Source organism: Halichoeres trimaculatus, unplaced genomic scaffold, assembly GCF_033239565.1.
Source record: "Halichoeres trimaculatus isolate MK-OKI-2021-1 unplaced genomic scaffold, fHalTri1.1 fHalTri1_scaffold_16, whole genome shotgun sequence".
Taxonomy (NCBI): Eukaryota; Metazoa; Chordata; class Actinopteri; order Labriformes; family Labridae; genus Halichoeres; species Halichoeres trimaculatus.
In genome coordinates this window covers 9,254,039-9,277,564 of record NW_027437194.1, presented here as the reverse complement: position 1 = coordinate 9,277,564, position 23,526 = coordinate 9,254,039, and the positions used below count along the sequence as shown (strand labels likewise).

The 23,526-nt window shown below is 39.8% G+C and overlaps 1 protein-coding gene across 10 annotated transcripts in view; it reads left to right on the top strand.

Annotated features, from left to right (window-relative positions):
• The window catches only part of mast4 (microtubule associated serine/threonine kinase family member 4), a 132,946-nt gene that overhangs the window by 97,035 nt on the left and 12,385 nt on the right, over positions 1-23,526 (top strand). For 5 of the 10 annotated variants that reach the window (XM_074690828.1, XM_074690822.1, XM_074690833.1 and 2 more), the window contains 17 exons: positions 6,867-6,955; positions 9,116-9,185; positions 9,383-9,403; positions 9,796-9,874; positions 13,454-13,608; positions 13,698-13,773; positions 13,870-14,079; positions 14,656-14,757; positions 15,626-15,758; positions 18,056-18,117; positions 18,219-18,310; positions 18,422-18,630; positions 18,724-18,862; positions 18,952-19,084; positions 19,161-19,326; positions 22,525-22,626; positions 23,200-23,322. In XM_074690828.1, the coding sequence (XP_074546929.1) occupies positions 6,867-6,955; positions 9,116-9,185; positions 9,383-9,403; positions 9,796-9,874; positions 13,454-13,608; positions 13,698-13,773; positions 13,870-14,079; positions 14,656-14,757; positions 15,626-15,758; positions 18,056-18,117; positions 18,219-18,310; positions 18,422-18,630; positions 18,724-18,862; positions 18,952-19,084; positions 19,161-19,326; positions 22,525-22,626; positions 23,200-23,322 (1,961 nt within the window). The remainder of the gene's footprint in view (positions 1-6,866; positions 6,956-9,115; positions 9,186-9,382; positions 9,404-9,795; positions 9,875-13,453; positions 13,609-13,697; positions 13,774-13,869; positions 14,080-14,655; positions 14,758-15,625; positions 15,759-18,055; positions 18,118-18,218; positions 18,311-18,421; positions 18,631-18,723; positions 18,863-18,951; positions 19,085-19,160; positions 19,327-22,524; positions 22,627-23,199; positions 23,323-23,526) is intronic. The other 5 variants (XM_074690826.1, XM_074690832.1, XM_074690830.1 and 2 more) reach the window with 3 other exon arrangements.

The window sequence follows — 23,526 nt, the reverse complement described above, 5'->3', positions numbered from 1 at the left end:
ACACACACACGCACACACACACACACACACACAGGGTGAAGCAACAAGAGGCCTGTTTGGGAAGCAGTGTTGGCCTAATCCACACTCAGAGGGTATAAATAGATGTAGTTAAATCTGATCCTCTTTAAGGGAGCACCTGTGATCCAGATTTCATTGAACCTCCTCACATCAGGATAAGTGATTCACAGCATGTGAACACACAAGATCACAGGTTAGATCCACTAACCACTCCAAAACAAGGATTTCACTTTAAATAGAGTCACTGAGAGGATGAAGCAGGATGGACGTGTTACCAAACTGCAGCTCCTGGCCTTTAAAAGAAAATCTGCAGTACCTGAAGCGTCCACTTGAGGCTTTGTCTAAAAGCCAAGTAACCTGAGTAGTACCCCAGTTATCATGCAGATTTTCAACATGTTTACATCCTGATTTAGGCCGTTATGACTAATATATCTATTCATAGAAACAGGTGGGTGTGTTGCAGCCTCAATTCCACATTAAAGAGGGGTATCCTGCTTTCTCATACCTTAAGCATGGATTTAAAATCACAGTATTGGATATTAAGACTAATGTTGCAGAGTTTTTAAACCTCTACTTATTTGTATTTGGTAGAAAATCCTGAATATTTCTGTTAACTGATCAGAACGCTTCAAAGATGCAAGATCTTTCATGAGAATCCCACGGGATCTCTTGAAATGATGAGGTCATTCATAAGGATTTCCTAACTGGTTTATGACACATTGGAGGGTTGGAAACCCCCAAGGTCTGCCCATAGCTCAAGAGGGCTGGCCAATCAGAGTGAAGGAAGTTTTAGGGCAGGGAGCTTTATAGAGACAGCAGGTAAAACAAAGTGTTTCAGACAAGAGGCTTCGATCTAAGAATATATGACAATGCGGAAGTGCTAAGATCTGCTGTTTTTCGAGTGTCCGCTGGAGGCTGGCTTTAGAAGCCATTCTCAAAGCAGAAATTAACCAATCTACTGCCGGCACACACTGTACAGGGGTGAACTTGGCAGTTCAGAGGATATTAAGATCCAGAGCTCGCCCAATCAGAGGCAAAGCTCAGGTCACGTGACTGACAGGCGCCCTTTAGCTGTAAGCGAAGCCCTTGCCATTTCCAGTATGGCCGTGATTCCCAATTTGCTTCATTCTCCGTTTCAGAAATAGACAGGTGATGTCAGGGAGACTACATCCATGTTTTATACAGTGTATGGTTTCAGACAAATGCTGAAGTCAGAGTTTGAAAACACCAGTGAGTGAGAAACCGGATTTTATTTTGTTTTAAACCATATAAAGATACTAGGGGCCACAAGGGGGACAGAACAAGGACTAAAAAGAGCACTAAGTGCCCCCAGTGGACAGAGTTGTCACTACAGCTTGATGGGTAGCTGGTTTGCAACACTTGATAAACCGTTATATGAAAGCAACATCACACTTCTAGTGGAGAAGTTAAACTTCTGTGAGGTTTTATTACTGTTGTCTTCTCTGATGGACTTATTTACCCTGAAATGTCACATGACGTCCATTTCAGCCAGTTTCACCTCTTTTAGCAACATCAGTTGATCTGTGTAGTATGAGATTTTGGTCATTTAGACTCTGAAATGTGTTAATCTCTCTAAACATGCATGCCAGAAGTGTTCCCTGGAACGATTAACATCCTCACAAGTTTGCCAAAGTCGCACTAAGTGGTTTAATATTTGTCCCTGCACATTTGTTACCGTCTCCATCATCACATTAGGCGTTAGCACGTGGCTAATTACACCTGCGAATAAGCTGGTGCGAGGTTTCGTCTCCGTGCGCTGATACTTCGTCTGTAATTGTTGAATTGATGCATCAAATTAGAGAAATTACCCAAAAGTAATCAACACAGTCATGAGAACAGAAACACCTCAGAGATTACAGATGCTACATCCGTCATACTGAGCAGTTATTGGTAAGCAGAGTTATTTACTATCCTCCAAAGCTGAGTGCTTAATCATCACTTTGGGAGCCAGTGCTGCAAACAAAGAGGACTTCACAGAATCAGGAAAGGGGGTCACTGCAGGGCTGGACTGTTTGCAAAAATCATCCTCTAACAACATAAACTACTCCAAATTTGATCATTAGGATGAAAATCTGATGAGTTTTGGGATGTAAGAAAACAAAGGAGGGGAATCTGATTAGTGATGCAAATATCCTGCACACTCCAGAACCTTGACTCCTTTAATATTCAATAACATCTTTGTTAAATCAAGGCTGCAGTTTTTTTCCTGCTGTAGCAAAACGTGTCAGAAGCTTTTTGCACATCATTATCAGCTCCTGTAAAAGTTGCCTGCCTCGTCACTATTGCTGCTGTGACATTGAAGCTCCGGGGGCTCAGGCTGCTCCTCGGCTTTGTTGACAAAGAGATGAAGGCCGTCTCCTCGTGCTCTGCTGCAGCGCTGCAGAAGTTCAGGAGCGTGTGATCGTTCTGTGAGATCAAAGCTGTAACACAGTGACTGACTGACACTCTTTCTCACCCTTTCTTCTCTCTTTTCTCCTCCCCAACATGTCGTCTTATCTCCAGGGGTGCAGCTGCATACATGAATTTTTCTTTTTTTTCTCTCTTTCCTTCAACAAAGCTTTTTGAATTTTGTCTTTACAGAGAAATGTCTTTTTTATTTAAAAAGCTTGTACACTACGGCTTAATGCATCGGTGTCCCGAGCTGACACTGATTGCAACCCCTTTTTCCATCATGGACACAACAGCATCAGCGAGATCAGTATGTCAGACAGGCAATAATGTGATTTTTCACTCTGTAATTGTCTTTATGGTGTGTATTAATTTAGTGTGGGCAGAGATAATCTGCTCATTCTCATTTATTTAGTAAGAAAATGCTCCTCAAATCCACCATGTTTGTTATGGTTGAGTCATCTGCAAAAATGAATAGTACAGCCCATTGTAACAGCGTTCAGTGATTCACACTCATCACAGTCTCAAAGTTTTGACACTGATGAATAAGTACTATTGACTGGAGCTGGGCGGATGTTAGATTTTTAGAATTCACAGTGTCCCAAACCCTATTACGCCGTGTCTTATCATGCGGTTGTGTTGTATTGTTGTTACTACACGTCACATAATGTAACAACATAACCTGTTGTATCTTGTAGTGTATTATGAGTTCATCCGGGGTCAGAACTTGTATCGTAACATAACCAAACAAACCAAACAAAACGCAGCTAATAAGGATCTAAAATATAGTGCTCTGTGAGGCTAAAATATTATTCATGGAGCACTATGGAGCATATAGTTACTTCAAGATATTCTAAACCAGAATTCTTTGCACATGCTGTATTACTCACTCATTGTCCCGTACATGACATACTGTGCAGAGGTCTGGGGAAATACTGATAAAACAAATTCGCACATTATTTTTCTGCTACAAAAAAAGCCATAAGACTCATAAGTAAAAAAACCATATTGTGAACCAACCAGTCCCCTTTTCTTGCAATTCAGTATACTAAAATTTACACACCTGGTTGACTTTATCACAATACAAACAATGTATAAAGCGAAAACCGGTAAATTGCCACAAAGTATTCAGAAGCTGTTTAAACCGAGAAAAAATCAATATAGTCTGAGGGGTACATTCATTTTTCAAAAACCAAAGATACGAACAAATACCAAATTGCATTGCCTGTCATCTAAAGGAGTTAGTTTATGGAATTCCTCATCCACAGAAATAAAAACCTGTAGTACATTAAAAATTCTGAAAAGACTTTACAAAAACCATATCATTCAAAAATACGCATTGGAAAATACTTAGTTCAAATTCTACTAGCAATTATATGCACTACTATTGTTTTTCTACAAAATAACTTTGACTTTTTTGCTGTTTATTTAATGAGATGAGAGGGGTAGGTCTCAAAAAGCTTAAGCTTCAACCTACACCCTTTCGGATTCTCTTGGAAATTCTGAAATTTTTGAAACTATATTTTGATTTCTGTGAATTGTTTCATGTTTTGCAAGAGAACCGAAATAAATTTCTTTCTTTCTTTCTTTCTTACTTACAGTGAAGTATCATATCGTATTCTTTTGTATCTTAACGCAGTGTGAGGCAACACAACATATTGTTACAAAATGCAACTTAATGCGATGTCACGTGAGGCCATGCACATGCAACCCAACAAAATGTAATTTAACAGCAGTGCAAAGTAATGCACTGCAATGTCTCACAATATCAGGCCATGGAATAATATGCAAAATAACACAAAGTAATGTAATGCCATGTAATTCAACTTACATGACAGCACATTTCTATGTAACGTAGTGCCATCCAACTCAACAGAACATTCTGTTACATTATACAATGGAACATAATGTAACACAATGCAACATCATGCAGTGCAACTTAACTTAAGATATATAATATCACGTAACCTCCCCATTTACCATAACGTAATGCAACGTAATGCTGCATGACACAGCATAACACAATTCTATGTAACATAATGTAATGTAAAGCAATACAATACAATATCACATAATGCAGCATAATTTAATGTCATGCAACTCAACAAAACATTGCGTAACATTACACAATGCAACATCATGCAGATTTATTTAATGTCATGCAACGCATCATATCAAATGTAATGCATTGAAATGTAACTGAGGTTCACACAATGCAGTTCAACATAATGTTAAAAAACTGTAAGTGTGCAGCATAATGTAAGGTAGCGTAGGTCAACAGAATTTATCATAATATACAACAGTATAACTTATTTTATCAGATTTTATTTTATCGTATTATTTCCGTTTTTTATTGTATCTTAATATTTCATGTTGTGTTGTGTTGTGTTGTAAGGAATCCTTTTGTATTATATTTTATCCTATTGTTTGTATCCTAATGCATTGAACGGTATTCCATTCCATTATACTGTTTAGTATCCTATGGTTTCATGTTAACTGTATCCTCTGTTATAATATAGTTCAGTATCATAGATTGAATCTTTATATTATAGATATGTATCGTATCAGAAGGAGTTTTGTATTGTGTCATACTGTATTGTTTCCTCACTGCCTGACAGTAAAAGTTTCTCCATGTGTTTGAATCAAACCTGATAGTACTTCTTTAAGCATAGCTTGTTCTAGCCAAAAGAAACACAGTTTTCGAGGCGTTCTTTACATTTTCTTCATCTCTGTTTTAAAAACTGAGTGGAAACACTTCAGTTCTCAGAGGAGCTTATGTAACAGTACGTCATTGAGTGTCTGACCTTGAAGTGTGTTCACGCTCTCTGGGTATTATGTGTCTTCACTGACCGACTCTCATTTGAAAGTGAAAACCCAGGACTGATAGAAACGTTGAACACAGAAGCTGTGCTTCATTTTTCTTTGATGGTGAAAAATCTGGGCCACATGTATGAGTCAGTGTTTTCCATCACAGTGTTTGTCACAGTCTTGTATTAACACGACTACAAAGCTTTTGGATTTTGTGAACAAATGCTGTTTGTGAGGTGACTCATCCAAGATGTTGTTTCTTGTTTTCATTTCTGTTTGCCCACAGAGTTATTGATTATCCTTAAAAGCTCATCACAGGAGTCTTTAGCCAGTTACGAGACGGGCTAACATTATTGATGATGCTGTTATATGACCGTAAAAGCAAACAAGACCATCAGAGAAAAGTTTTTCTCCTCTTTTGACGTATTTTAATGGCTGTAACAAAGGCTAAGGAGGTGCTATTAGATCTGTAGTACAGTGCTCTTCTGGATGTCCTTGTTAACGTTTTTAAAGATTCAATTGAATTGTTGAAATGGCTGGAAAAACAGCAAGAGGAGAAAACACCTTACACAAGTGTAAGACAAGAAAACAGAGAGATGAGAGGAACTTCTTTGTCTACAGGGGGCGCCAAAATTCATGCGAAAGGAAGGTTTCTCACAGGAGCTTTAAGTTCCTATCTTTAGAGACTGTTTGGTGTTTTCTGTTTGCATTATTCTATCGGAAATACATGTTAGTGAGTATTCAGAAAATGACATGAAAAGTTACACTGCGACAGAGAATGTGACATTTTTTCAATTATTTTTGCAACTTAAGCTCTGAAGAGGGAATTATTACATAAAACTGTTTTTATAATTCTTTTATTGTACTGGTTTTATTACCTTAGCTTTAGTTACTGCAAATCCTGTTCTGATACAGAAATGTGCTTTTATTTTGAAAAGATACAGATGTTATGTCCACCTTTGGGAGGAAATAAACAGCTTTTGCACACACTTAACTTCATAATGATTTAACACAATTCTTTTCTGAAAAAGTTATACAGCAAGAGCAGAGTTAGCTGTTTGGCCTTGGTGGAGACGCTTTGGCAAATTTTTCACACCCCGCTCTGCTGTTTCTTACATATGTGGCTCCATTTAAAAAGGAAATAAACAGACTTCGTAATAGTGTGTGATTCATTGCCAAGACAGACGGTTACAACAAAGAAACCATCGACCAAACACGTATTTTCTGGTCACAGTTTTATGGGCCAAGAGGAGAGGTGTCCTAAAGGGTTGATCTACGATAAAAACCCAGATTGAGGCTTGAAGAGTTTGTTGTTATGATGGAGTCAAATAAGATGTAGCATTCATCATCTGAAGTGTTAATGTAAGAGACTGAAGCCTTGATTCCCCCCTTCAAAAAGAAAGGAAACTCTCACGACTGGAGCCTTTATTTTTCACTCAACTAAACCACGATTAGTCAGTAATTCTTTCCTGCAGCTTCCTGCAAAAAGGCCTTGTTTTATAGAGTTAGCTTTAGCACTTGGTGTCGTGTTTTTATTTGGATGTGAAAAGATCTGAATCACCTCAAAAAAACATGCTAAATCACGTCTTTGTCCCGTTTCCCGTCTCACATTCGGCTCTTTTGTTTCACAGCTGCAGAACGAGCAACAGAAAGAGCCTGATAGGAAGCGGTCAGTCTTCAGGGTTACCACGACCTCACTCTCCGCTCTCATCTCTCACAGGTAAGACTCCAAACCTATGAGTTTTATGATGTCTTCAGATGCTTCAGCTCCTGTGTTTGAAATGTGCTCAGAGGGGGAGCATTGGAGCAGGAATGCAGACCTTTTTTTGTGCAAAGTGGAGCAGTATTTAGACTGTAAAATGATGTGAAACTTTGATCTGTAAAACCATCTTCTCTGGCACCTTTGTGTATGAAAAGAGCTGCAGTAAGATGTACACTTTGAATCTCGTTTTCCGACCTGATGGATGCAGAATTTTCTCTGCAAACAGAAAGCACAGTGCCAAAAAACCATCCCCAGTCATCCTCCTTCAGGTAATCGTGTCTGTCAGGTCAGCTCTGCTGTGTTTGGGTGATAATCTCAGCGAACAGTTGTGAGCTGAAGTGCAGTGATTGTGCTGTGTGAGGAAGTGTTGGCCCGCAGAGAGGAAATGCACAGGAGCAGAGGGAGGGCAGGCCTCATTTACCACAGGGCGTTTTATTTCCTGCTATTGGTCAGAGGAAAGCAGAGCTGCAGACTCTCAGGGTCTGGACTGAGTTTCGACCCAGAAAGAAATCTTTAAGATGGACTCAGAAGGTCAAAATGTTCCAATGTCAGATTACTTAATCCTGTGGCTGAGCCGTAACATGGGCACTAAAGGTAAGAAAACATCCTTTTACTCTAATTTGCATCATTCCTCCGCCTCATGCAGAGAAACACGGCGTGTTCTTTAAAGATGTGTGTTTTCCTGATAGATGCTGCTCATTAGGCGTGTTAAAAAAATCAAACACTCACTCATGATCATAAATAATTCATAAACGACGCCACCTTGCACCATATTTACAGGATAATCCATCTCATCATGTGCAGCCGAACTCCCAAAGGACGAGGTTATCATCTTTAATTGGCTGTGATTCAGATTAGAGTGTAATTACACAGGTGACATCCATCACTAACAGGAGTCACTGGCTCCTTCATTGTTCCCTGTATGGAAAGAGAGCTCGACTGTATCATCACAAGAGGTGGTTAATTAACTGTTTGTTCCCCTCCTTAGTGAGGCTGTAATTACGTCTGATTAATGCTGGACCTTGGCTTTCTTTTAGCATTATGGTGGAGGAAAACAGAAGCTAACTGGTGCCATAAAAACAGTCCCTGGAGTATTTATTTAGAGGAAGTGAGGTTATGTTAGGGATGCATTTAAAGAGGGGGTATTCTGCCTTTCCATCCATGCAACCCACAAAGGTCTGCTCACAGCCCCACAAATCAGAGGGAAGCTAAAACAAAACATTTCAAACAGATGATTAAATAATGATTTTCTAAAACACCAGTGAGAAAAAAAAATAGATTTTTATTTTTTGGAGCTGTAAATCATTTAAAGATCCTGCGGAGGCACCAAAGAGACAATATTAAGACTTAAAAAAAAGTACAGTACCCCCTCTTTAAGCTGGTTCCCAGATAAGTTAGAAGTATAATTGTGATTCTAAGGCTGTGATAAGCATGTATGCAAAGTAGAGAAGGCTGTCCTGTCTTGAGGAATTTTCCAGTGTGTAGAAAGCCAAAAAGTAGAACTATACCCCCTCTTTAAGGTAATTCAAATGGATGAGTTGTAAAAAAAAATCACTACCAGTGCTGTTAAAAAAAATGCACGTGGATGTCTAAACCAGGATGTAAACATGTTTAAATCTGCTGTTAAATGGTCACTTTGTTTCACCCTCTAATATGGTTTCTTGGCTTTTAGAGACAGCCCCAAGTGGACACTTGAGGAACTTCAGATACTGATAACACTCAGTGGCTCTACTTAAAGTGAAATCCTGCTGGAGGAGATGGGATTTTGAGCTGTTAAGCTGCTCCAGGGCACCAGAGGGACAGAATAAAAGCAAAAAAGCACAATACCTCCTTTATGTGGTTATTTTCTGTAAAACATTTCAATGTGTGTTCCTTATTTTGAGGGAATATCTGTGTAGAATCATCCAATGACATATTGAACGTCTGATTTCCTGCAGGGACAGTTCAGTTGCAGCTCTGACAAACGTCTCCCCCTTCGGCCATCAGAGCTGATTTTCAGGCCTTGTTTGCAGATTGAAAAGTGACTTCCTCCCTGTCACTCTGTAATTTTTCCAGGTTTTGTTTTCCTTTCTGTTTTTTAAATCTCCTTTCCTGTCTCTCTTTGTGTTTTTTCTGCAGGAACAAGCCCCCAAGACAGCCCGAGAAATTTCTCTCCCAGTGCCTCTGCTCATTTCTCCTTTGCACGAAGGTACGAATAATCATGGGTATTTACTCGATCTGAAGCGGAGTGAATCCGCCGGCACGGAGCAGAGGCAGATTTATTGGACACAGATTATTTAATTTTAGCATTACATTTTCGTCTTATCCTGGCTCGATTTATGCCTTCAGTGACTTTTTTATTTCATGCCACATCATGTAATTCTGTATTTTTATTATAATCCACAGTCATTGCCACAGAGCAGACAGGTAATTTCATTTCAGGTTTCCATTTGGCCTGATTCTCATAAACTCCCCGTTTGCACTTTATAGTTCACGACCCTCTTTGTTAGTTTGTCTCATTTTAACATGAAGTTTCATTTTGCATCTAATCCCAGTTGTTTTATAGTCTCATCTCTCCCCTGTGTGGAAAAAAACTAATAAGATCATTTAAAATCCATCCCTAATGTAAGATCATGAGGTTTTTAGGAGTTTATTTACATGTTTTGAAGACAAACATGGAAACACAGCAGTTTCCTCCTGTTTCTGGAGGCTGTTATTCACATCCAACATGTTAGTCCTCACTACATCCTTAGTTAGCAGACTGTTTCTGGAGCTCTGTGGTGAACGGTTGTCTCTGTGTGTTTGTGGTGATGTGACAGGACTGATGGTCGTCGCTGGTCGTTGGCCTCTCTTCCCTCCTCTGGATATGGAACCAACACGCCGAGCTCCACCGTCTCTGTAAGCATCGAACACCCTGATACTGTCTGACACCACACAACGATACTATTTATGTCCAGGAAGAGTAGTTCTGGGGATGAATTTACCCCTGAAAACGCCCCTACCTTAAGAGTAGTACTTTCCAGGGGTCGTTTCTGATCGGTGGGGCAGCCAAAGTGTTTTTATTTTTTATTCTCAATAAGATGACCTCCATTGTTTACCTCCAAAACAATGGTCTCCTTTTAGCCTGGTAGTATGAATGTGTTTCTGTTAGCTCCAGATGTTCCAGTTGAAAGAGTGACCCTATAAACTGGAGACCTTCAGCTGAACGTGTCAGTGGATATCCAGTTTACAGCTGTTCAAAAACAGAAGTCCTCAGGAATGCATCCGGGTTTAGTTTGATATATATATTATTTTAATGAGGATCTAAAGCTGTTTGAGAAGGATGCATCCTGCTCAAAGTCCTCAATCAAAGGGCTCTTTTTAAAGCTCAAACAAGGCTCTATTATCATTGTTTCATTCATTTATTCCATTTCTGTTTTAGAATCCAAGATCGGAAAACGGATAACGACTTGTTTCATTTCTTGTTTTCAAATAAAAAAATCAGAAAACAAATAACGGCCTATTTTTCGCTGTTTTGATTTTGTTTTGACATTAAAACTGGAATATGAAAGAATGGAATTATCATGGGATTTTTGTTCTATTAGTTTTTGGTTTGTATCATTTTCGATGTGTTGTGGCTCGAAAGTTGTTGACTTTTTCTCAGGGAGGTGAGTCTTTAACTGCGGGGATCTTGAAACCTGTTTACAGAGATACAGAAGGCGATATACAGTGAGTGACATATAAATAGACCAATATGGCTGCACTAGAACAAAAGGCCGATGCTGGTAAGACCCACACAAACATTTCGGAGACGTTGCAGGACATGGGCGTCCGGAGATGCTCTGCAATGAGTGTCAGATGTTTCTGCATCCAACACAACATCAGGTGGAAACCAATGCCTCCTAAGTGTGACACGCTTTCCCTCTATAAAAAGCACGTACACATCCGCTATCCTTGACAAAAACTTTAACTAATAATAACTGTAAAACGTTAGTTATAGTGCTGCTCGATTCACCCATCAATGGAATCACCAGGTAGAGACTGACTGACCTTCCTGAGAAAAAAAAAGTCAACAACTCCCGGGTCACAACACATCGGAAATGATACAAACCAAAACCAATAGAACAAAAATCCCATGATAATTCCATTCTCTCATACTTAATTTTCAATTTCAAAACAAAATCAAAACAGCGAAAAATAGGCCGTTATCTGTTTTCCGATTTTTTATTTGAAAAACGAGAAATGAAATAACAAGTGGTTATCAGTTTTTCGATTTTGGATTCTAAAACGTATATGGAATGAAAAAATGATACACTGATACTCCATCTCTGCTGTCTTTGGATACATAAAATGTATAGACATAGATCATACAATTCACAAACTGGTAATTTTATAATGAATTAATGGATCATGTATAGTGAACAGGTTGTTATAGAGGTTTTAACTCCGGCTGTGTCCAATCTAACCCTGAAGAAGCTCTAATCTGCTTTATCAACCTGCTCACTGGTCAGAGATATTGCATCATGTCGGTAAAGCTGTGATCCTTTTAATTTCAATTTTTTTAAAGTACTTTGGATAAGAACAAGATTTATTCTCCGTACCTCTCAGTCATGTTCAGATGTAGTCTCAGTGTTCAGGAGCTGACAGCAGAGACGCTCTCACAGCCCGAGTCTCCTCAGACGTTAAAATATTCTGACAGCTCTGTTCATCAGCTGATTGCCTCTGAGCTGCCTCGCAGCGATCTGTCTGAAACTGACACGAGGTGATCACTTAATGCTGAAACAGACGAGCCGCTCGCTCACATTTCTCAGAGAAACGAGAAGGAGCAGCTCGTTCTGTGTGTTTTTATAACAGTAAAACAGCTCGCTGAATTCTTCTTGTTCAAACCAGAGTGTGTGGATGGTTACGCGCTGAGAGCGAGCATGCTAATAAGACCGAGTCGAGTAAATTCACAGCTGACACTTTAACTGTAAAATCGATGAGTGCACTCTTTACCCATAATTCTCTGCAGGCTGTGGGAATGAGGTTAATAATGTAAAAGATAATAAAAAAAGTGCAAGCTTTACAATTTATAAATAAATTACTCAAACTTAATTAAAACCATGTTAATGAGGATTGAATGAGGCAGAACGTTATTAAAATGTACGGAAGCCTCAAGAGGATACGCAATGATACATTTTATTAACATTTACCATTACAACAGCAGCATCATGCAATTGTCAAAAAAATGTAATGTACTGAGTAAGATCAGGTCTGGAGGAAAACAGTGTTTTGTTTTTTTGTTTTTTTTGTTTTTTTTTTTTAAGGTAAAATGTAGGGAATGAAATATCTGGAGGTATGTCCTCTTTGGGCTTCCATACTAGAAGAGTTAGTGTGATTTGGATTTTTCTTCTTGCTTTTTCTCTTGTCCTTCCCAAACTTTTTCTTTCTTTTTGTCTTTGATCTTTCTTTCTTTCTTTCTTTCTTTCTTTCTTTCTTTCTTTCTTTCTTTACTCTACTCGCCTTCCTCTTTCTCTTTTTCCTCTTTATTCCTTGCTACCTCTTCCATTTTCTTTTCTTTTTTCTGTTTCTCTTTTTTCTGTTTTATTTTTCTTTTCCTCACTCTGTCCTCACTCCATCTTTCTTATTTCTCTTTCTGTTTCCTCCCTCTCTCATATATCTTTTACCCTTTATTTAATTTTCATTGATCTTTTTTTATATCTTCTCTTCCCCACATACACAGATTCTCTCTTTCTTACCTTTTTTTGGAAACTGTCTTTTTATTAAGAACACAGTTTATTTTCCATTACAAATAGCTTTCAGTATCCATCAGACTAGCTTTTAAAGTCTTTAACTTTTTTTCCGTCATGCTTTTCCAGATTATTATTATTTTTTCTTCTCCTTATTACTCGTTTCAGTATACACTATAACACGAACCGCAGATCTGGGGAGCTCACCACTTGTAGATTTAGAAAAAAAAATGTGTAGGGGGTTTATCTTAACAATTCATAACTAAATTCAATTAAAGTCTGATCTTGCATGTTTTACATACTCAGTCCATTTAGACCACATTTTATGAAACTTTTCTTGTTGTACTCTTAGGGAAAATTCTCTTTCTACCTTTATTTGTGCTTCCTCTTCTATCTATTGATCTATCAATCTATCAGACCCTGTGAACACTTTTTTGCACAGCAGTGACTCATTCAGGTGGGGTTTTATTTGACGTTTTGTTGGTCGCCTAATTTCCTGTTTCCCCTGTTTCACTCCAACAACAAAAGAAACACTGAGAGCGTCTGATCAGGATTTTAGTGTTTTATTGTTTTAGATTTTATTTCTTGTTCAGAGAGTCGTTCAGTGAGTCACAGACCACCAGCCTTTAGCAGTCTCTCATCCAATCACAGCACAGTGAGGAAGCTGTGGCCATAAACAAACTGTTAGCATGCTGATCCTTCATCCATGAAAGCTCTATGGTCTCTTTTTTTTCTTTTCATGGTGAATATATATGTGTTTCATTTCCAGTCATCCTGTTCATCACAGGAGAAGCTGCACCAGCTGCCCTTCCAGCCCACGGCCGACGAACTGCACTTCCTCTCCAAGCACTTCTGCACCGAGAGCATCTCCGGGGACGAATGCCGCAGAGCCACGGCCATGCGACCCCGTTCACGCAGTCTCAGGTACGGCCCTCACCTGCACAATTAAACATCCTCCTCACCTGGTTCATTAAAACACAGGTTAAAGCTGATGGACTCTGATTGTCTTTCAGCCCTGGAAGATCTCCATCGTGTTACGACCATGAGATTATCATGATGAATCACGTGTACAAGGAGCGCTTTCCTAAGGTAACAACTCTGAGAAGGCCTGCTGTGTTAGTGTCTGCTCATTAATTACCTCCAAACCAACACCTCTTCTTCCTCTTCTTCATTGTCTCTCTGCAGGCCACGGCTCAGATGGAGGACAGGATTCAGGACATCATCCGCAGCAGCTCTCCGGAGAGCGTCCTCCCTCTGGCAGATGGCGTGCTCGGCTTTGCCCACCACCAGATAATTGAGCTGGCCCGTGACTGTCTGGAAAAGAGCCGACTCGGGCTCATCACCTCCAGCTACTTCTGCGAGCTCACTGATAAGCTGGAGCGACTCGTTCTGGAGGTGAATGAAGTCTTCAGGAAGTGATGCATTGTTCTTGAAGACAATGAAATCTCATTTTCTATCAACAGATCAGTAAATAGGATGCATTGGTTGTGAAAAAAGATCCGCCCAGCGGCAGTTTTTGCATAGTTTCAGTCTGTGGATGCTGAAAAAAGTCAAATCTTCTGATCAAGAAGAAATGTTTTATTTCAAGAAACTCGTGAAATAACTAATCACTGCTGCACGGGCAGATATTTAAACTCATCTTCAAAGAGAAAGACATATCTTTCCTCATCAGGGGGGTTTGGAATATGGGAAGTGTGAGGAGATATTTTGATCTGGGGTTAGATTGAAGTTTTTTAGTGCACAGCTGCAGAAAAACCTCGGTGTTGTAAAAAGAAAGAAAAAGCACCATGTTCCTTGGAGAATCCAGAGAATAAACTAAAACTGTTGATGCACTTTGAAGATATTTGCAGAATTCAGAGTCTTTACCGACGCTTGCATAACAAAACCCAGGATTAAATGTTGATTATCATGGCATGCTGTAAGTTTGCTACTGAGTGTATAAACCTTTGAACTTTTCTCTTTCCTGTGCAGTCCACAGAGAGATCAGAGAGTGAGGAAGTGAACTTCATCAGAGAGCTGGTGAAGAAGATCCTCATCGTGATTGCTCGACCTGCTCGGCTGCTGGAGTGTTTGGTATGTTTCAGCAGCAAAGTCATCCAAGTTGTGAATGTTTCCTTAAATCCTCAAAGGTGCTCCATCAGAAACTTCCCTATACAGGGAGCACAAACATGCATGCATCTTTAAGAAACTTCACTTTTTATGCATACACAGATTTTGTCTGGTTTTTGTGCAAAAACAAGGAACACAGGAGTTGAAATCTCAGAGAGAGAAGACGGTATACAGCAGTTTCATCTGTCAAACTTTAAAAAGTGGAAGTTTAAGTTTAAGTTTGTACGATAGTTTGTTACCTGACAGTGTTGAAAATTATGATGACCCAGTACATATTTCATATTCTGGATCTCAGTATCCAGAATATTGGCAGGATCTGGATCATACTTTTACACCTGTCAGAAATTATGTCTTGTATTGTTTAGCAAAGCAATCCGACCATTTATCGTGGAGTTATATACACATATGGTGAAAACGGCCAAATCTAACAATGAGAAAGAATCCTTTAAAAAAATCCTGGATCCAGACGGTGATCTGGATCACCTCCAAAATTAAATCACTTTTTCCTTATTCCATTTTGAACATTTCTTGAAATTTTTGTCAAGATCTGTTTGTTACTTTTTGAGTTATATTGGTCACAGACAAACAAACTCTACCAAAAACATAACCTCCTTGGTGGAGATAGAAATAAATAATCAATAATGTTTATTTTCCAACTCATTGAACTACAGTGTATGAATTATTTCTCTGTATCTCTCTGGATATGATCCAGGGTCTGTGGGTAGGTTTTATAAGCCTCACATCCTGGTGTTTAAACCTCTAGTACATAGTTGTTAAACTGTGCATATCTGTCTAGTTTAATGAGTACTGAAGTGATCTCCTCCGTCTGCAGGAGTTTGACCCGGAAGAGTTTTACCACCTCCTGGAGGCCGCTGAGGGACACGCTAAAGAGGGTCAGGGCATCAAAACGGATATCCCTCGTTACATCATCAGCCAGCTGGGACTCACCAGAGATCCTCTGGAAGGTACAGGAAGTAAAAACGTTAAACTTTAACTCTCCAACAACAGAAAAGTGAAGAAATCCACCGTTAGCTCAGACGGGGGACTTCTTGGCAGAGAAGGGTTGGCTGGGACCTTTTCTTTACAGTTTATCATGAGCAGAGTGTTTACATTCATGGCAGCCTTCCTCCTTCATTATATGCTGGCAGTGCATTGGGTAATGATAATTATGAAGCCATTGTGTTGTTTATAATGAAGGATTTTAATTTAACATATGCATACAATGAAGCAACCTCTAGGGTCAAACAGTGCCCAAAAACTGTTTTTCTCCTTCATTTTTCTGTTTCTGATTCATGTGAAGGGTTGAAAAGAACTGAAAAAGTCTGATTTTCTTACATTTTAACTCTTCCTGAGCGTAACTCAGAAGAAAAATGGCGTCAGATGGTGAATGTGGTGAAAGAAGCTGTGGGGCACTTTGAGACAAAGATACTCCTGACTAATGTCCTGAACAGACTGTCTTCCTAATGACCTCGGTCTCTGTAGATTCCCTAACAAACAACATTCATTATGGCTAATTAGAAAAGAACGGCCTCCCCGCAGACCGTCCACAGATCCTCACCGGCCGGTCCATCAGCTCATCTCTCCTCTCATTTCCCTTGAGTGTCTCCTGCCCTGCGCCTCCTTCGCCTGAAGCAAAGCCTACAAGAAAGGACAGATGTTAAATAGCAGAGGAGATGTGTTTCCAGGGTCCCTGGAGACGACACAAATGCCCCCCTGTGAAATCCCACACATGGACCGTGGTGTGGTTTCAGCATGGAGAGTCACAGACGAGGAACGAGCTGGTTTTGTAATGAGCTCTTGTTCTGGAGTGGTGATTTTCAGACCGGGTGTCAGACATGTTTGTGTCGCCACATCTGATTTCCAGCTCATTTATTTTCAGTACACATTATCTCAGAGTCAGCAGCTGCAACATAAGGTGAAGAAAGGCGAGGTGAAGAAAAGCTGAAAGTGCAGCTTCGTCCTTTCTTTAAAGGTCCTGATTCCTCAGCGTTTATCTGAGCTTTGTTTCTGAAAATGCAGCGTAGAGCGCCTCTATGGGTTTAACTTTGAGAATAGATCATATCATGTGACAGCAGTTTAACAGCTTTTGTATGTTAACAGAATCTGACATGCATCTTAAAGGCACATTACGTAGAGATAGGAAAATTTAGCATTATTGCTCACTGCTCCTGTCTAGAGGTTGCATTAAAAGTACAATCCTCATTTTTACTGTCCACTGTACAACATGCATGGCAGCCTCAGCTCATGAAGACATAAAAGTCTAATCTAAAATTGACAAAACCACACTTATCATTTAGGTTGTTACACACTAATTTAAACGTCCTTTTGAATTTTATTTTCTGTCTCAACCAGGCATGTTCTTTCTAATACAGCTAAAACTGCGCACTGTGCATTTAAATCAAGAACAACAGGTTTTGTATGAACAGGAAAGTATTCAGAGGTTTGATAAGATATTACAATGTATGTGCACACACTCTGACGCTCTTATCTCAAGTATGGTGGCTGGTAGAGCACACATTTTGGGCTTGTGTTTGTATCAGTCTTTGCTTTGTAGTTTTACATCAATTTTGCACAGATGTAGGTTAAAACATGGCTTCATCAGACTCGTCTTTTAAAGGAACTTTTTTCATAAGAATTTTCTGCTTAAAATATTGTTTCTTATCATTAATATCTATTTTTAAGGGTTAGGCCAGTGTAGAGAAAAAAAAAATCTGACCTTTTCTTTCAGACTTTAGAGTCAAAATTTTGACTTCAGGTGTTGCATCCTGGCATTAATCCTGGAAGTTTCTTTGAGGCTGGAAAAAGATCAGCATTCTGAGAAATATTCGTAAGAATTCACATTTTCTCTGACTTTGAAGTCAAAATTTAGAGGCTTTGGTTTGGCTCAGTTTGTGTCTTGTGCCCCATGACATTTGCCCTTGAGTGTGACCTCTTTCCTACATGTCACTCCCCAGTCCCACCCTGTTTCCTGCTCTAACCGCTGTCATGTCCTAGCATAGATAACTAAATAATTAAATGCATAGAAGCCTGAAAAAAAACCACAAGTTTTACATTCAGATTTCCCTTTTCTCCTTCATTCTAGCTACACAATATCAGTTAACTTCTGAGATAAGCTGACAGAGAAAACAACATCAAATGACGAACAAAATTAAGATAATGTAGCTTTCTCTCTCCACATTCTATGTCTCTAAACACTTAAACTTTGTATTCACTCAGCAGTATTTCTGCCTTTGTTTCTTCACATCCTCTCTTCTCTCTGCAGAAATTGCCCAGCTGACCAGCTGTGACAGCGGCATCGCAGAGACCCCAGAAACCGATGACTCAGTAAGCACTCACAGACTTTATTGACTTACTCCATCTTTACTGAGCAGAGTATAGATTTTATCTTCTTCTTTAAATTTTAATTTGACTTCTTTCCTCCTCAGTCTCACAGCCTCAGCACGGCGCTGCGATGCAGACGTAAACCCTGTGAGCTGGACTTCGAGATGACCAAACTGATCAGCAACGGAGCCTATGGGTGAGGATGTGTTGATCCCTGCAGAGTTTGATTATCTCTGATGATTCGTGCACCAAACAAAAGGGTGTTCAGTTCTTCCCTGAGTGAACTGGTGAACATTTTCGTCCACAGAGCCGTGTATCTGGTGCGTCACAAGGAGACGAAGCAGCGCTTTGCCATGAAGAAGATCAATAAGCAGAACCTGATCCTGAGGAATCAGATACAACAGGCCTTTGTGGAGAGAGACATCCTCACCTTCGCTGAGAACCCCTTTGTGGTCTCCATGTACTGCTCCTTTGAGACCCGCCGGCACCTGTGCATGGTCATGGAGTATGTTGAAGGTCAGCAGATGGTTTGTTTTTAGTGCAAAGAGCTGTTTCCTGTAAACAAAGTCTCCTGTGTGCTGAGTAACATCACTCCATCGCCGTTTACAGGAGGAGACTGTGCTACTCTTTTAAAGAACATGGGGCCTCTGCCCGTGGATATGGCCCGGATGTACTTTGCAGAGACGGTTTTAGCTCTGGAATATCTGCACAACTACGGCATCGTGCACAGAGACCTCAAACCAGACAAGTAAGAGCCTGGTGTATCTCTAAAGATCCCCAAATAAGATATCAACCAGCTGGATTAGATGTTTGTATTGATAAATCTCTTCTTCACAGTCTGCTGGTGACTTCAATGGGTCACATAAAGCTGACAGACTTCGGTTTGTCCAAAGTCGGCCTCATGAACATGACCACCAACCTTTACGAGGGTCACATCGAGAAAGACGCCAGAGAGTTCTCTGATAAGCAGGTACCTTCAACTCTGGTTCACTCTTCTTTTACGGTGATATTTTCAGAGTGTTCACTGTAGATTTACGTCTGAACAGGTGTGTGGAACTCCTGAGTACATCGCCCCAGAGGTCATCCTGAGACAGGGCTACGGGAAGCCGGTAGACTGGTGGGCGATGGGGATCATCCTGTACGAGTTCCTGGTGGGCTGTGTGCCTTTCTTTGGGGACACACCTGAGGAGCTGTTTGGACAGGTCATCAGCGGTACGTTTCCTCACACATTATCACTAAAAACTGAGAGTTTTCTCTTTAAATCGTCTAACAATTTCTGAATATAAGTGATTCAAACCTCAGTGAAAGATGTGTGACCTCTTACAGCTAGCCTTTGATGCTAACAGACTAAATTGCCAATTTGACATGGGAACCAAACCAATCTATGTTTTTAATTGATAATATAATGTATAATCGTCTGCTTTTCAAACACTATTAATGCACACAGAATCCTTGTTTAACAGCTGATCTAGCTTTTTCTGCTAATTAGTGCTATATACTAGCAATTCACAGCATTAAATAATTGGAGGAACCTTTTTTTTTCCTTTAGCATATAAGATACATTTCTTCCCTTATTTTCTAGTCTTTTGTCCGTTCTGTCTGATTCATAACTGCTTTACAAACCTTGGAAAAATAAGACTTTTGTTTGCAGCCAGATTGTGATAATAACAGATTTCCTTTGTAATTTAACATAGTGAATTTAGGGATTAAAATATAACACCCTGTGTTTATTTTACCTGAGATTAATTCATCTTTTGGTCTTTTATAACAGGTGATTTTGAATTATTGCCACGCCAAATAAATTCTCAAACTTACTGATTTTGAAGCATGATTCCAAGTCAAATGCTAACAGCTAGCCTTGCTAAATGCTACTCCAAAACAAAGTTTTGACATACATATTTTTGTCATTTCTTTATTTTCCCTTTTGCCTAAAAGCCTTTTTGCTTATTACACACATATAAGTAAATTTTAGATCATTTTCTTTTAAATGCTAGCAAGTAGCCTTGGGTGCTTAAAAGATCCCTTTTTGAGTAAATGCAGCACTTAAAAGTTAACACAATATGTAACATTTCTGATTTTTTGCGTGTTAACTAACTATTAATTTAAAAGATAACTTATTTTCACAAATGCAGTTTTCAAAAATCAGAAAGGCATAATTTGTAGTCTTATGTGTTTGTTACTACAAACATAAATAGGTACATAAATAGATAAATATACTATTTCAAAATAAAAGTCTGTTTCCTACCTCTATCTGTTAATTATTGTTAAATTTGACTCAGTGCATTTTCTCCCGTTAGAGTTGATTGAAGCGTAGACTCTGGGGGTCTTCTGAGCAGGTTCTGAATAAATTCCCAAAGCTCATTCAGGTTTGGATTAAATATTTAAATAGTGACCACATGGAATTATCTGCTGTGAGTGTTTCTGTGTTTGTTGGGGGCTGAGATTTCCCTGAAGGCCCTTAGAGAAGCAGATGGCAGTAAGTGGATTGTGTTTGACTTTCGACCAGGATGAAGTTTTAATAGGATGATGATGTTAGTTTGTTGTCTTTGAGTCTCGGGGTGACAGCGGCACTGAGAAAGTCTCAATCTTTGAAAAACAGGAGCTTTTATCTTGTCAGTGTTGCGGCTCTGATGAATTGTGTTATTTGCAGTCGGTGGATAAAAGCCTTTATCTGCGGCCTGGAAACGAATGGCATGCCATGACTGATTTGGTATGCTCTCAATCATACTGTACCCAGCCTCGGAGATCCTCAGTTAATTAAAGGGCCTGAACACGCTGAATGCATGCCACCGTGGCCTCAGGCCGCACATACATATTCATAGCTCCCCGCCCAAATTTGATTAAAATGGGGGACAAAGTGTGCACAGAGCAGACAATCAGCATGTTACAGACAGGCTGTGCCCTTATTCACTGCTCAGCCAGGGGGGGAGAGCACATGGAGACTGTCTCACTGAGTACAATACAGACACCTCTATACAAACTCTGTTTGTCTAACTTCTGTTAATAAAGGTGTTTGGAAAAGGAGCTTCTGTGGGTCACAGTGGGGTGAAAACAACCCAGAAAACAAAAGTGTTTCATTCAAGAGCTAAATGTAAAAAAAATGTTGAACTATGTGGTCATTAGACAGCAAGAGGCGCTCCTGTTGCTGGATATGTGTTAATTTGAAGCAATTTTGTGTCTTCTTTACTGTGCCGCATTGTCAACAGAGCTGTCACTCAGTCATATTAATCACATCAAATAAATAATTAAAAAGAAATAACTTATTTTGATTAAAACTTAGCATGATGAGGACTAATTAAACTTCAAAGAGCATTTTCTAAACTTATTTTGATTTCTAGTTTGTTCCTCCATCATGAGAACATAAAGACCTATACTGCAGCCTGCCACCAGGGGGAGCTCTAAAATGTAGGATAGGTGTTATTTTTTTCTTTTATACAATGCACACAAACATGAGAGAAAGCATTTCATTGTTTACTCCATCCAACTTCACCCTTGATTTTATATTGATGTTTATAGACTGAAAACAAACAAGTTGGAGCTCCCTCTGCTGGTTGTCTGTGGTACAGGTCAGCCCATGTTAACAGATGGAGCCAGGATTAAACTTGTTCTTACTGTAGGGATTGATGTCCAAATGTGTATTTTTTCTCATGATTTTGGTTGAAGTTAATTAAGTTGTTTGATTTTAAACATGATTGATTGACAGCTGTGTCAACCAATGAGGCTCCAGAGGCCTCGACAGGATCAACAAATTATCAGTGTGGAGGAAGAATGGTGGGAAAAAAACATTATAAACACCAAAACCAAAAGTCCATGAACTTTTTGGAGCCATAAGTGTCTGCTTTGAATTAACTTAATTTACAACATGGTAGGTGTAGAGAGCTAGCATCCTGGTTTGAGTGCTAACTTAGCAATTAGCACTTAAAAGTATAAATACGACAGGGTGGGGATTTTTCACACAGCAGGATACTTTAATTCATTTGGGATTGAAAAAACCTGAAGTCTCTAAGCGTGAGAACTTTTCGTTATCATGAACTTCAGAAGGGGGATTGTGCCACCTCTGGCACTATTTAGTACTGCAGTAGTTTAACAACAACTGGACTCTTACTTTTACACAACCAAAGAGTCCACTCTGCTATGGACTGGACACACTAAACGCCATTTCAACAACACTTTAGCAAATTAGGATGTTAGGCCGTATGAGTAAAGATGACCTCTAAGTCTTCTCAAATGATTACACAAGTTGAGTTGCAAACTAACTAAAGCTATCTTTGTTCCCATGTTGTCACCTGACACACGTCTTTCTAGCAAAGTTCACCCTTTCCACACTCCTGAACTACACTTCTTATACCACTTTGGCTGTTTTAGATGTTTTTCTGATACATACTGATCTCATGTTTTGCATTTTTCTAGATGAGATCAACTGGCCGGAGGGAGAGGATGCTCCTCCTCCTGACGCTCAGGAGCTCATCACTCTGCTGCTGAGACAGAACCCTCTGGAGAGGATGGGCACAGGTATGAATACTCAGAGGACAGACTCTGGCTTAGTCGGTGACTCTTTTCTAAGGAGACCCGCCTCCATTAATCCTCATGTGAGCCACCTCAGCAGCGCTCATTATTCCAAGTCACCGAGGGGAGAAATTGAGGTCATCTCGCAGCAGAGCAGTTTATCCTTTGACCTCCTCACCTTTCCCTTTGATCAATTGTAATTATTTCCTCAGCAGTGCATGAATCTGGTCCCATGCATGATCAGGCAGTGAGAGTGTGAGGCCGTAGAGGTGGCCGTGACCTGGGACAAAGGCTTTTAATCAGAGAGACACATGAAGCCAGGTCAGCGAGGGGACAGCCTAGCTCCATGCCGGCTCCCGCTTCTCTGCTAAAGGTCACGGGCAGGAAATAGTTCTGCATAATTTATGGTCATGATATCAGCTCAGTCAGTCAGGAGGGAAGAGGAAATGCTTAGAGTGAGAGTTTTACATCTCTGTGTGTAACTGAGACGCTCATCGTCACAGGATGATGATTTTTCACATCCGTCCTGAGAGAAGCTGAGCAAACTCTGTGTTTTATTTGTCTTCACTCCGTCTGCAGGCGGAGCAGCTGAAGTCAAACAGCATCAGTTCTTCCACAACCTGGACTGGAACAGCCTGCTGAGGCAGAAGGCCGAGTTCATCCCTCAGCTGGAGTCTGAAGATGACACCAGCTACTTCGACAGTGAGTCACAACCAGCTCTTAGCGCTGTTAAACTACATTTTAAGGATTAAAGGCGCCTTTCAAACACTGAAAAACTGAAATCAAGTCTGAATCATCAAATCCGCCCTCAATATTTAGAATTGACAAATCTGACAAATTAAATCCTCTCTTTCTGTATTTTAACAGAGCCTTTGCCACACATGCGTCATGCTGAACATAGATCGC